Source organism: Coenobita brevimanus, chromosome 25, assembly GCF_032717465.1.
Source record: "Coenobita brevimanus isolate Jiangsu-jjx chromosome 25, ASM3271746v2, whole genome shotgun sequence".
Taxonomy (NCBI): Eukaryota; Metazoa; Arthropoda; class Malacostraca; order Decapoda; family Coenobitidae; genus Coenobita; species Coenobita brevimanus.
Window position 1 is genome coordinate 14,524,360 of NC_136978.1, and position 16,194 is coordinate 14,540,553.

Consider the following 16,194-nt stretch of genomic DNA (forward strand, 5'->3'; position numbering starts at 1 on the left):
CAAATAAATTATAATGAAAGCCACAAAGCAATGCAACGGAAAGGAAAGTGAGTCAAAGCACCGTCTAATTCTGCCATTAAGTTACATGCAATAAACTGAATATATATATATATATATATATATATATATATATATATATATATATATATATATATATATATATATATATATATATATATATATATACACTAGCCAAATAAAGCTAAAGGGAATATAGACGATTGTGAAGGAATTAACGTAGGCTGAATCTAATTAGTGCAGGCTGTATCTAATTAATGTAGGCTGAATCTAATCAATGCAGGCTGTATCTAATTAATGTAGGCTGTATCTAATTAATGCAGGCTGTATCTAATTAATGCAGGATGTATCTAAATAATGTAGGCTGTATCTAAAGGAGGACGGTGGGTTGCAGCAGACAGGCAAGTTCAGTGTGCAGTCCACTGAGTTCGCGTCTCAGATGAACCTGGGGCCACAACAACAACAACAACAACAACAACAACAACATGCCAGTGCCGGGATTCACAAACACAATCACGATCGTTTCTCTGTTCGTAACTCCGATTTGTTTTCCTAGGTAGGACAAAGGAAAGGGGGAGTGCAAAGTGTTCTCACATCTTTTGTTCCTCCTACAAAAAGAACTCTTAAGTTACGAGAGGGAAACTATCACAAGTTGTACCTATTTTTTGGAGAAAAGGCAATGAAAGGAGTGTGGAGAATCTTCCCGTGTCACTTGTTACTCCTACAAAACGAAATCTTAATTATTGCGAGAGGAAATATACCTTAGGTGATGTCTGTTTTCTGTAGGACGAGCAAGGAAAGATGAGAACAGGATCCCCCCCGTGTCTCTCTCTCTCTCTCTCTCTTTTTTTTTTTTTTTTTTTTTATCGAGGCATAGATGCACTTGACAGGTTGGTGATGACTGGCTAAATGCAACATGTCCAAATAACATCGTTGAATTTCAGATAATTACCAGTATAATTATCTGAAATACAATGATGTTATTCGGACACATTGCATTCAGCCAATCATCACCAACCCGTCGGGTGCATCTTCGTCTCGATTAAAAAAAAGAAAAAAAAGAAAAAAGAAAAAAAGAAAGTATAATTATCATCACCATCCACTCCCATTTTGCCCCATATAAACAGGAGAGTAGGGGCCCGGGGCTAGCCTACGCAATCCCAACACTTAAGGTAGCGGCGACAGCTTCACTTGTCCCCGAGTGGCATTACGCAAGCCTTAAATCTCAACTACCCCTCAAATGGAACCCATACACGCTTCACCCGGTTGGAGCGCCGTAGTCCAGTAAACCACCAGGCGCCATATGGTTAAATGGTTACCACCCAGCGTAGGAAATGGGTCCCTGGGATATAGGAAAACGTTTGGTCTGCCGAGAGAGAGAGAGAGAGAGAGAGAGAGAGAGAGAGAGAGAGGAGGGGGGGAGGGATGGCACAAACAAGCCCTATCTCAATTTTAGTCTTAATTTTGTCTTTCTCTTCACACAAATGCCATCACAAGGTACAGTTCAGGACATAATACCAATCTAGTCCATAACGATAAATCTAATATACTATAGCACTAGCCGTGTGTGTGTGTGTGTGTGTGTGTGTGTGTGTGTGTGTGTTTTGAGCAGCCGAAACTACACATTCAAATCGCACCAAAACTGGCACAAAAATCGCAAAAAATTCGCTGATGTGAAAAAAAAACTTGGTCCCATCACGATTGAAAAACTTTTACTATATTTAATGAGCGATCACATTTTGACCAAAAAACGCCGCTCTCGGCGCCCGGCATAGGATCTCCGTAGAATTTTTTGCCCATAGCAACAGCAGCGCGAGAGCCCTCCGCAGGAGCAAGTGCGAGGGGCCCGAAGGGCCCACGAGTACTTGTACCAATCTACCCCATAAAGATAAATACCAATCTACCCCATAACGATAAATACCAGTCTACCTCGTTACGATAAATACCAATCTACCTCATAACGACAAATACCAATGTACCCCACAACGATAAATACCAATCTACCCCATAACCATAAATATAACGATAAGTAATCAAACAGTGAGCAATATCTTCCTACACCTCCAATCGACATACCATTCGTTCATCCTAACTTGCGCAGATCTTCGTCCATTTGCTGCTAATTTTCACGTGGCTCCATATCAGAAAAAGACAACACTACGGATCTAAATCCTTTCCACAGCACTTCTTCGTGACTACCTCCATAGTCTAGTGTTTATCTACTGTTAAAGTTCAGGTTTCAAGATGGAGAGATGGCAAATATAGACGAAGTCAGCGTAAAAGAAGTACAGAATAGTTTCCAGATGTGATACCTTGAAGTGGGCAGTGTGGGGTGTGGCAGGGTGAAGTGTGACAGTGACGGATTGTGTTTGCGGTGGCTGTGTCCGTGGATAAAAAGAAAAGGCAGATATCCGATGTAAGGACAAGATAAAAAGCAAAGGGTACAGTCATGTTGGGGCTGGGAGGAGAATAAGGTAGATACAAGGCACTGACGCTGAAAAAGAAGACAGTTCGAGTACACATGAAGAAAAGATGTAAAGGGTAAAGTTACAGGGGGGTAAAGAGGAGCGTAGGGCAGATACAAGGCACAAACCCTGAGTAAGAAGAGAGTTGAAGTAGACAATGGTATGGTGTACAGTAGGCTTAGTTACCTGACTGCTGTGTAGACTAGTGTTAGCATTTGGAAGTCAATGGGGCGCGAACCCACCGATCTAAAATGTCCTCCACATAAAACTGACCGAGCCACCTAGTACCTCAAGAATGAAGTTCCACACGACACGCCCCTCCGTCCTCCCCTCACACCACCACACAACATACCTCGCTCTCCCTCCTTCACGCCACCACACAACACACCCCTCCCTCCTTCACACCACCACACGACACACCTCCCTCCCTCAAACCACCACACGACACACCCCTCCCTCCCTCACACCACCACACGACACACCCCTCCCTCCCTCAAACCACCACACGACACACCCCTCCCTCCCTCACACCACCACACAACACACCCCTCCCTCCCTCACACCACCACACGACACACCCCTCCCTCCCTCACACCACCACACGACACACCCCTCCCTCCCTCACACCACCACACGACACACCCCTCCCTCCCTCCCTTATACCACCACACATCACAGTCTTCCCCGCCTCACAACACCACACAATACACCCCTCCCTCTCTCATACCACAATAAAACACACCCTTTCGTCCCTCACACCGTCCCACAACACATCCCTCCCTCCCTCCTTCACACCACCACACAACACACTCCTCCCTCACACCACCACCCATCACAGCTCACCCTCCCTCAAACCACCGCACAACACACCCCTCCATCCTTCTATCACACCACCACACAACACACCCCTCCCTCCCTCCCTCAAACCACCATATCACACTCCTTCCTCACACAACACACACCCTCCCTCCCACACACCACCACACAGCACACTCCTCCATTACACAACCACACGACAGATCCCTCCCTCCCTCCAACACACCATCACACAACACACTCCTTCCTCACACCGCCACCCATCAAACCCCTTCCTCATACCACCACACAACACAGCCCTCCCTCCCTCCTTCACACCACCACACAACACACCCCTCCCTCCCTCACACCACCACACAATACACCCCTCCCTCCCTCACACCACCACACAACACACCCCTCCCTCCCTCACACCACCACACAACACACCCATCCCTCCCTCACACCACCACACAATACACCCCTCCCTCCCTCACACCACCACACAACATACCCCTCCCTCCCTCACATCACCACACAACACACCCCTCCCTCCCTCACACCACCACACAACACACCCCTCCCTCCCTCACATCACCACACAACACACCCCTCCCTCCCTCACACCACCACACAACACACCCATCCCTCCCTCACACCACTACACAACATACCCCTCCCTCCCAACCTCACACCACCACACAACACACCCCTCCCTCCCTCACACCACCACACAACACACCCATCCCTCCCTCACACCACCACACAACATACCCCTCCCTCCCAATCTCACACCATCACACAACACATCCATCCCTCCCTCACACCACCACACAACATACCCATCCCTCCCTCACACCACCACACAACACACCCATCCCTTCCGCACACCACCACACAACATACCCCTCCCTCCCAATCTCACACCACCACACAACACACCCATCCCTCCCGCACACCACCACACAACATACCCCTCCCTCCCAATCTCACACCACCACACAACACACCCCTCCCTCCCTCACACCACCACACAGCACACCCCTCCCTCCCAACCTCACACAACACACCCCTCCCTCACACCACCACACAACACACCCCTCCCTCCAAACCTCACACCACCACACAACACACCCCTCCCTCCTAACCTTATACCACCACACAACACCCCCCTACCTCCCTCCCTCACACCACCACACAACACACCCCACCCTCCCTCCCTCACACCACCACACAACACACCCCTCCCTCCACACCTCACAACCACTCAACACACTATTCCCTCTCAACCTCATACCACCACACAGCACACCCCTCCCTCCTTCACACCACCACACAACACATCCCTCCCTCCCTCACACCACCACACAGCACACCCCTCCCTCCCTCACACCACCACACAACATACCCCTACCTCCCTCACACCACCACACAACACACCCCTCCCTCCCTCACATCACCACACAACATACCCCTCCCTCCCTCACATCACCACACAACATACCCCTCCCTCCCTCATTCCACCACACAACACACTCCTCCCTCCAGCACACCACCACACAACACACCACTCCCTCCCTCACACCACCACACAACACACCCCTCCCTCCCTCACACCACCACACAACACACCCCTCCCTCCCAACCTCACACCACCACACAACACACCCCTCCCTCCCTCACACCACCACACAACACACCCCTCCCTCCCTCACACCACCACACAACACACCCCTCCCTCCCAACCTCACACCACCACACAACACACCCCTCCCTCCCAACCTCACACCACCACACAACACACCCCTCCCTCCCTCACACCACCACGCAACACACCCCTCCCTCCCAACCTCACACCACCACACAACACACCCCTCCCTCCCTCACACCACCACTCCCTCCCTCACACCACCACAACACACCCTTCCCTCCCAACCTCACACCACCACACAACACACCCCTCCCTCCCAACCTCACACCACCACACAATGCACCCGTCCCTCCCTCCCTCACAAACATAACACATCCCTCCCTCCCTCCCTCTTTCACAAACACAACACACCCCTCCCTCCCTCCCTCCCTCCCTCACAAACACAACACACCCCTCCCTCCCTCCCTCCCTCCCTCACAAACACAACACACCCCTCCCTCCCTCCCTCCCTCCCTCACAAACACAACACACCCCTCCCTCCCTCCCTCCCTCTCTCACAAACACAACACACCCCTCCCTCCCTCCCTCACAAACACAACACACCTCTCCCTCCCTCACAAACACAACACACCTCTCCCTCCCTCCCTCACAAACACAACACACCTCTCCCTCCCTCCCTCACAAACACAACACACCTCTCCCTCCCTCTCTCATAAACACAACACACCCCTCCTTCCCTCCCTCACAAACACAACACACTCCTCCCTCCCTCCCTCACAAACACAACACACCCCTCCCTCCTTCCCTCCCTCACAAACACAACACACCCCTCCCTCCTTCCCTCCCTCACAAACACAACACACCCCTCCCTCCCTCTCTCATAAACACAACACATCCCTCCCTCCCTCCCTCACACACACAACACACCCCTCCCTCCTTCCCTCCCTCACAAACACAACACACCCCTCCCTCCTTCCCTCCCTCACAAACACAACACACCCCTCCCTCCCTCTCTCATAAACACAACACACCCCTCCCTCCCTCTCTAATAAACACAACACACCCCTTCCTCCCTCTCTCATAAACACAACACACCCCTTCCTCCCTCTCTCATAAACACAACACACCCCTTCCTCCCTCTCTCATAAACACAACACACCCCTCCCTCCCTCCCTCCCTCAAAAACACAACACACCCCTCCCTCCCTCTCTCATAAACACAACACACCCCTTCCTCCCTCTCTCATAAACACAACACACCCCTCCCTCCCTCTCTCATAAACACAACACACCCCTTCCTCCCTCTCTCATAAACACAACACACCCCTCCCTCCCTCTCTCATAAACACAACACACCCCTTCCTCCCTCTCTCATAAACACAACACACCCCTTCCTCCCTCTCTCATAAACACAACACACCCCTTCCTCCCTCTCTCATAAACACAACACACCCCTTCCTCCCTCTCTCATAAACACAACACACCCCTTCCTCCCTCTCTCATAAACACAACACACCCCTTCCTCCCTCTCTCATAAACACAACACACCCCTCCCTCCCTCCCTCCCTCACAAACACAAAACACCCCTCCCTCCCTCCCTCCCCCTCACACTCACAACACACCCCTCCCTCCCTCTCTCACAAACACAACACACCCCTCCCTCCCTCTCTTACAATCATAACACACCCCTCCCTCCCTCTCTCACAAACACAACACACACCTCCCTCCCTCCCTTTCAAACACAACACACCCCTCCCTTACAAACACACCCCTCCCTCCCCCCCTCACAAACAACACACCCCTCCCCCCCTCCCTCACAAACACAACACACCCCTCCCTCCCTCCCCCCCTCACAAACAACACACCCCTCCCCCCCTCCCTCACAAACACAACACACCCCTCCCTCCCTCCGTCACAAACACAACACACCCCTCCCTCCCTCCCTCACAAACACAACATACCCCTCCAGAGAGAGAGAGAGAGAGAGACAAACACAAACACACACACACACACACACACACACACACACACACACACACACACACACACACACACACACACACACACACACACACACACACACACACACACACACACACACACACACACACACATACACTGATACATATATCACACATTCATAACATACATTCTTAAAATCTCCTTTAAATGCCAAAACACACCTAAAACATTGTAAACAGATAGAAACAAAAAAAAAATAAAATAAAACATTCTTAAAACAGATAAAGAAACTGTGAAAGGTACAGTAAAAATGCATCTGTAATATCCTTAAAGTATACAGGTAGAAAACTGCCACAAATATACCCTAAAATTCCTTAAAATAAAGACAGAAAAAGGTAAAAAATGCACCTAAAATATCCTTAAATTATGCAGGTAAAAAAATGCCCCCCACACCTAAAAATCCTTAATTTATATACAGTAGGGAAGAATGTCCCAAAACCTCTAAAAAAAACTCCATGAAATATACAGATGGAAAAATGCCCCGAAACACCTAAAAACATTTAAAACATAACGAAAGAAGAGACGGAAAAAAGAACGTGTAAAAAACTTTGAAATATGAAGAAAAATGCCCTTGTGCAAACAGAAATTGCTGTAAAAAGAGTACTCCTAAAACATTCTTAAAGAGAAGAGGGGAAAAGAAATCCCTTAAATACAGAGGCAAAAAACTGCGATAAATCAAACCCTTACCTAGAACATCCTCGAAATCGTACTCCTCTGGTTCACATCTTTCCTGGGGACAGAGATGTGCAGAGTTAGCATGTGTGGGAGGCGGGAAATGAATGACCCGCAGCACCATCACAAAAAAAAACTGGCCATTTCCCCAAACTCTCTTCCTTTTTCCTCACACTCTTCCACCCCCACTCTCTGCCTGCTGCTACTTCTCTCTCTCTCTCTCTCTAAATTATATATATATATATATATATATATATATATATATATATATATATATATATATATATATATAATATATATATATATATAATATATATATATATATATATATATATATATATAATATATATATATATATATATATATATATATATATATATAATATATATATATATATATATATATATATATATATATATATATATATATATATATATATATATATATATATATATATATATATATATAATATATATATATATATAATATATATATATATATATATATATATATATATATATATATATATATATATATATAATATATATATATATATATATATATATATATATATATATATATATATATATATATATATATATATATATATATATATATATATATATATATATATATATATATTTATTTCATAAACTGTATATATAAACCAGTATTCTTTGGTGCTCATCCTGGTCGCCTATCACTTCCCTCCTTCCCCCTCTCGCCTGGAGCACCTAAGAATAACTACTAGTATTTGGCTCTCTCCACCTCTCACTCACTTCTGCTTCTTCTCTTCTTCCACTCACTTCTGCTTCTTCTCTTCTTCCATCCCCGTATAAGTTGTGCATAACGTACTGCTACAGACAAGGCCAAAACTGTGGAACACTGTGGCAGGTGGAAGAACACAAGAACTGAGGATCTGAGGCATTAATAATAAGGTTTCCTTTCCCCAGTCAGAAATGCAAGTAGCAGAAGAAGCCAGGTGTGTCACTGATAAGAAATGCTTTACGCGCTACTGTCGATGAGATTATCATTAATTATTATTATTATTATTATTATTATTATTATTTATTATTCAATTCTGTTTTTACCATTTTCAATCCGGTGATGTACTCTTCATTTTATTCTAGCTTCCACTAGACGATTTTATTCATATTTGGAAAGTTTTCGGACTGAGGGGTCTGATGCAGCTTTAAGATTTTAATAAGCTGAACAAACTCGTGTGAAGTCGCAGGACTGATGTACGAAGAAAAAAAGTCTGGAACTGAGGGGGATAAAAACGGATCCTGCTCACACTCTGATCTCTGAGAGTTAACCCGGGGTGGAGGAGACCATTAGGAAGGCCACAAAACTCATAGCTGGAGCAAGTTGATCGATCCTGTTGAGAGGTACTTAGAGGGGGGGGGGGAAGAGTCGTTGCTGGAGGGTTACACGAAGGGCCCCCTTACGGGTGGAGTCGGAGGGTGAGTGAGGCTATGAGCCCCGTGGCGTTTGCCCTGTGTGAATGAATCACAAGCACGAATTCTGGTGCTGGAGAGGGGCGTCTTCACCGGATGGCAACGATATAACCAGAAGTTGCCCGGCTATGCAGATGTCCCTCAAACAAACTGGGTCTCTCTCTCTCTCTCTCTCTCTCTCTTATGGGGGGTGTCCCTGTATATGGTCTCTGAAATCGTATGCATCAGGGCATCAGAGCTAGGTTACTTAATCCAGGCATTCATGGCACGGGTTACTACAGTTCTTTCACCTTAACTGGGTCCTTTTCAAATCATTCCAAATAACTTAATGGCGGAAAAAGACAATACTACAGCTCCACATCCTCCTCATAGCATTACTTGGTAACTAGCGTCACAGTGAAGTGTTACTCTATTGCAACAATTCAGCACTGACGATGATGAGGAGAGGGGAATTTTGGGCTAAATTCAAAATATAAAAGAGTGGCAATACGCTAACAATAACTAAACTATCAACTACATCCTAACTCTTATGGATCATTCCTGGCAAAAGCCACATAACCTACTATTATTATCAAATTTTCAGGAAAAATAACAAGGATGAAAACAGTCAATATAAATATTTATATGCATAATGAGACTCAGAAATGTTTTTTTTTTTTTTTTTTTTTTTTTTTTTTTAAAAAATAAGAATTACATTAGAGGTTGCCATCATTCACAAAGGAATGTAGAAAGGCTACCACATAGCTTAAGTACACCGACATCTTTTTGTCCAAATTGTTATGATGATTAATACACGTACAAGAACACTGGAACCCCAAATGCGTCTGTTTGTATTGCTTGACATTTGACCCACAAAACCCTTTAAAAACAGTCTGAGGTACTTGTTCACGGAAAAATAATTATACCAAGTCTGAAACGAACTGGTGAAGACATAAGGGAATGGCAGCAAACTGACAAGTGTTTATATGATAATGGTGAGCTACCTGTATTATTATTTTTTTTTTCAGTAGCTTTCAAGTATGGAAACACCAGCATGAATGGCCCATCATGCAATTCAAATGTTGTATACAAAATTCCATGCAAGAACTATATTAAGTCTTATACCGGACAGTCTGGAAAATATTTCGAAACTATGATATCACAACATAGTTACAGTGAAGAGAGAAACCTGTTTTGTACACAGGAAAAATCATCCAATATATTACCAATATGCCGCGAATCGAACCCGGGACTCTCAGGCGAGAGCCAGGCAGCATACCACTACACCACGACCAGGTAAAAGTTCTCTCTCATTGCTGCCTGGATCTCACTTGAGAGTCCCGGGTTCGATTCCCGGCATATTGGTAATATAATGGATGGATAGTTACAGAGTAAGGACGGTCTTACACAGTAATGGCTGAGGCCAACACACAGCATCCGGTGATCACCACACTGACTGGGCAGATTCAAAGATTCTTGCATGACCAAAAATCTTCGAAGGACGAGTGTGATCGAATCCTGCTTAATTTCTGACACGCATGATAGTAATGTAACATGCGTTACGAACAGTTTGAGTGTGATAAACTGTGAAAAGAATTAATTATAAAGCAGTACGCCCATGACTAACAGTGACAATACCACCTTTGCTTGCTACGGTGTTGCATGCAAGCTCGGCCGAGGTGCAATGAGGAAAGGCCATGAAAGGTCAAGTCATGGTCTTGTGTGTGTGTGTGTGTGTGTGTGTGTGTGTGTGTGTGTGTGTGTGTGTGTGTGTGTGTGTGTGTGTGTGTGTGTGTGTGTGTGTGTGTGTGTGTGTGTGTGTGTGTGTGTGTGTGTGTGTGTGTGTGTGTGTGTGTGTGTGTGCGTGCGCGCGTGCAAAATAATTCAAACAGTTTTATATCCGATTTTCATTAAATTCCTTGGACAAATAGAAGGAAGCCCTAGAGATAACCTACTGCTTGTGTGAACTGTCAAAGATCAAGGTCACAGGGATAGGTCAACTTATGGCTGGGTTCGGGATAAGGTACGATAAAAGGAACTGAATGCTGAAAATAAAGAGATAAATGTCAAGGTCACACGATAAGGGCAAATCAAATACCGGTAATTAACTTGGTGGAAGTGTTAAGGCTCAGGCAAGAATGGGGTAACCTGATTCTGAGACCAATAGGCTGAAGATCAATGTCACAGGGCAAAGACAAATATTTGGCCTTAGTTTCGACCAGTTGGTGGGCGAGGGTGTTGCACTCACTGAGCTCTCCTTGATTTTAGTTTACTAGAGCGCGCTTACTCTAACCTGACCGATATCCCTAACCTTTTTAAGTTTGGGTAATGGTGATGGTTAGTGACAGTGGAGAGCTGATTTGACTTGTAACCCTGAAGACTTACAGTATTCCCACCGCGTAACTATGACTAGCACAACTTCACACAACAACGACTTGGTATTCATTCCAATTGTGGGAGTGGCCCGGTTCCATCAGGTGAAAAAAAGGCCACCGACTATTCCAGACTGAAAACTTTTTCATACAGGATGGACTAGTTATAACCTTCAGTACGCGGTCATTCCTAAGTTTACTAAAATCGTTTGGATATAGAATGAATGACTCTCTCTCTCTCTCTCTCTCTCTCTCTCATAAACTCTTTTACATTAGGGCCGTCACCGGATATGAATAAAATCGTCTGTCAATAACAAGAACAAACTTGAAAGCACTCAGACAGCGCATATCTCCGCCAATGCCATTGCAGGATCCGAATCCGCGCCAAAATTTAAACAATTCTTTCTTAGCCCATGGTCCAACCTTCCACAAAATTTCACCGAAATTCATAGGGAACTTCTGGAGATATCGTGTGGACAAACAAACACACAAACAAACAGACAAACAGGTGAATACATAACCTCTTCTAACTTCGTTGGTGGAGGTAATAAAATAAATCGCAAGATGGAAGGGACTGAGACACTTCAGATCCACAAAGGTATAGTTTCCTCCAGTGTGGTCATTAATTTCAGGTGTACAACTACGTTCATTCACATCCATTCAGGTTATTTCACATCCATTCAGGTTAATTCACACCCATTCAGGTCCACTCACATCCATCCAAGACCATTCACATCCATTCAGGTTATTTCACATTCATTCAGGTCCATTCACATCCATTCAGGTCCATTCATATCCATCCAAGACTATTCACATCCATTCAGGTTATTTCACATCCATTCAGGTTATTTCACATTCATTCAGGTCCATTCACATCCATTCATATCCATCCAAGACCATTCACATCCATTCAGGACCATTCACATCCATCCAAGACCATTCACATCCACTGAGGTCCACTGACTTCCATCCACATTAAGTCATTCACACTATTTCATATATGACTCACATTAATTCTGTCATTCACACCAATTCACATGTATTCACATCCATGCAGTGCCCGGATTCTGATGTGTTTTTTGCAGGAAGATGTGAAATAATTCATCGTTCTCCCTGTCGTTCCTCTAAAACAAAAATATATAATGTTTAAGTTCTATTATTGTCTTTCTATGTGGCATTGGAGGCTTCGTGGCGGCTCTTCCACAACAGTTTATTTGGTCTGCTACACGCTATTGTTATCTTGTACGTACTGAGGCAAACTATACTGATACTAGAAATATATAACCTAAATAACAAAAAGAAAATATCAAGGTTTAATACGTATATTAAAAAAAAAAAAAAAATTGCAGCGAACTGTAACTTCAAATATGACTCCCGGTCAGAGCAATTCCGAACCATTCCTGTCATTCCAGTTTTCGTGGTGTTGATGTGGATGTGCTGGAAAGCATTAGAAGTATTGTAACCTGAAGTGTCTGATCATGGTGAAAGAATGGAGACTGAAAGACTGACTAGGAGAGTGCGTGTGAGTGAAGCAGATGAGGAGATGGAAAGGGAGAGACCGAGGATGAGATGGAGGGATCAGGTGGAGAGGTATATGGGTGAGGGAGGGGGGGTGAATTGGAGAAAGGGCAGCCTGATGGCGAAAAATCGAAAAACATGGAGGAGATTCGTTTGTGGTCACCACTTCGGATATTAGGGCGTTACAGATTGAATTCTCAGACTACAATGAACAGGTGAATAAAACTGTCTGGCTTTAGCTATAATAAAAAATACTACAGCTACTATGACTCTTAGCTGAATAGACTCAACCTGGTTTTGGCTGGAATAAATACTAGAGTGTCCCTACCATGACATGGTTAATGGACGCTCGTATGATATACTCTTTGCTGAATGCCTGTTTGGACCTAGTTGGAATAATACACTACTGTTGAGTATTATGACTCACTCTCACCTAATTCTTCATTTTTGCTACTACATGACCAATTTATTTCACTTAGGACTGTCATCTAGTATTGAAAGGGTTAATAATGGCAATATCTAACACCTCCTGTTCGAGAAATCTGTCCAAAACTGAATAAAATAGTGCACTGGGGGGTTAAGGATTTGTCCCAGTCAGGCCCGCTGTTTCTGTACTCTATTTATATCAAGTGTTTTTAAGTCACTTAGTGCCCAATTCATATACGATCCTAACCAAATTTTGCGTTAAACAAACTTCCAAAACAGGTAGGCATGATCATATATTTTTAAAAGCTCTGTCTTATCACATTTTTTTTTTTTTTTTTACTGTCACCTTAATTTCTACCCTGATTTGATTGCGCTGATTTTGTTGGCTGTATGAGTGAAGACAGATGTGTGTACATGGAAAGTATCTTTTATAAACAGAACCCGTAGATCCATCACATCCATTTGGATCAACCTCAGACAACAGGTTTTTTATATCATCTCTATGATGTCACACACACACACACACACACACACACACACACACACACACACACACACACACACACACACACACACACACACACACACATATATATATATATATATATATATATATATATATATATATAATAGGTGAATATTCACACTTTATGAAGACTGGCACAAGGTTTGGCGGTATATTGTATGAATATGGGCATAAAAGGTTTGATGGTACAGGTGTGGTGAAGATTGTAGTAAGTGTGATATGCGTATAGGTTTGGAGAGAAAATATCGCTATTTTGGGAGAGCATGTTAGGTACCCTAAGTGTACATGAAACGGAATAAGATCAGTAAAGAAAGGCGGTCAAGAGCCAGGGTCTTGGTGGTGGGTGGATGGAGATCGCCTCTTCCTAATCACCAGACAGGTTTGACTTGTGTCTATTTCCTCCCCCCACCCCTTGAATCCAGGTGACATCCTTCTTTATGCTTGCGATTTTATTCAGTTCAGGAAAGCTCTCTCGAAAGGAAATAGTCTGATAAGGTATAACTAATCTCTCCAGCTCCAGGACTCTCTCCTGAGCTGAATATAACCGTTATGTATTGGCAGGAATAAACATGAAAGGACGTAACAAGGACTGAAAGGATTAATATGCAAGCCTAGGAATATAACACACTCCAAGAACTGAACCCCCCACCCCTTTAAAAAACAGCTCCGTCTTACGAGTGGTGATTCTGCCGACCAGTTACTATAGTCTTCACTTTAACCTGACTTAAAATTGTCCAGTCTCTATCTTCAATGCTGAGCAGTAACAAGAGATTATCACTAGAATGTGATGCTGGTCACGAAAAAGTGCTATAAAAATTACTTTAAGCCGCAGCATTATCTTTCTGCCACTAAGCTACTTGAAACTAGTTGCACAAGGCCGAAAATCTGGGCCATAAGGTGAAAGAATCATAGTACCATATAAAAGAGATGTGGAAAAAGCAGATGGTCTCATGACTATGACGTCAAATAACCAAGGTTTACAATGTAACATAAACAAGGAAACTGAACGTTTGTATGTAGAGTAACCAAAGAAATTAAGACTCAAGAATCAGCTTTTATTTCTTTTACGTCTTCCCTCTGAAGATGTACTACGTGACGAAATCTCAGGAATTTAAGTTTGTTTTTTGCCTTTATTCTTTCGGTATCATACATCCATCCGTCCATAACGAACAATACAGACAGTGCTTAAAAGTTTTTAACAACTGGAAACTATATTTTAATATTTTAGTTGTCTTTGTAGTTGACTGAAATAGCAACGAGACCGACTTTGGTGCAATGGCAATCAAGTGGACACACACTCTTTGTAGCTATGAACATACATTTGCTATCATGTTTGGCGTACTGTCAGGGCTGTTCCATTAAAAACTTCAGTCTGTCAGGTGAGTTCCATAAAAAACATTAGTCCCATATGTTTTCTTTAAGCAACCTGCAGAAGAGAAACATCGTCGGAGTTTCCCTTCCACATCAGTCCTCAGATGATCCAACAATATACTGAAGGAAATAATTTAAAATTTTCACACTGTCCAGGAACCTGATCTACTACTGAAGACTTGTATGACTTGAAAGACGAAGCAGCTAAGATGGCATGAGGGGAGCCACTGAGGGGAATGACGGCTGGGGGGAGACAGGGAATCAGAGGGAGAGATGGTGTGGAACGTGATGTGCAGGAAGAGGACACGGTGGACAGACGATGGACGAGATGAACAAGAGTGGCCAGCCCCGACTGGAGGTAGACTTACGAGAAATATATTAAACTGAAAGGTACTGTAAAGAATATCGTAAACTCAGGTATGGTACACTGGCTAACTACAAATGCATTACAGTAAATGATATCATAAACTGAGGTATGGCACTGACACTGAGCACAAATACATTACCCTAATAATATCGTAAACTGAGGTATGGTATGGAGATTTACCTGAAATATAGTACACTAAATAACATCGTAACCATAGTAAAGGTATGGAGACTAACAAACAGGTAGGAAAGAGCTCTGGATGATGATGATGATGATGAGGTATGGACTGGGGACTGACCTGGGGCGTCGTATAGGAGCAGCGCGGAGAGCGTGTGCCCATTATCTGGCTCTCTCATCCTTTGTCTCCTGGAAGTAAAGAAAAGTATTGGCATCTGGATGTAAAGCCAGTACACACACACACACACACACACACACACACACAACGTGGTCAAAGAATGGATAAAAGTTGACATAGAGATAGGACAATATTATATATATATATATATATATATATATATATATATATATATATATATAGATATAGATAGATAGATAG

At 43.9% G+C, this 16,194-nt stretch overlaps 1 protein-coding gene across 1 annotated transcript in view; it reads right to left on the reverse strand.

Annotated features, from left to right (window-relative positions):
* LOC145393725 (uncharacterized) overlaps positions 1–15,994 on the reverse strand; it is an 86,508-nt gene extending 70,514 nt beyond the window's left edge. The window contains exon 1 of the mRNA XM_080267769.1: positions 15,937–15,994. Coding sequence (XP_080123895.1) covers positions 15,937–15,994 — 58 coding nt within the window. The remainder of the gene's footprint in view (positions 1–15,936) is intronic.
* Positions 15,995–16,194: the final 200 nt, after the last annotated feature.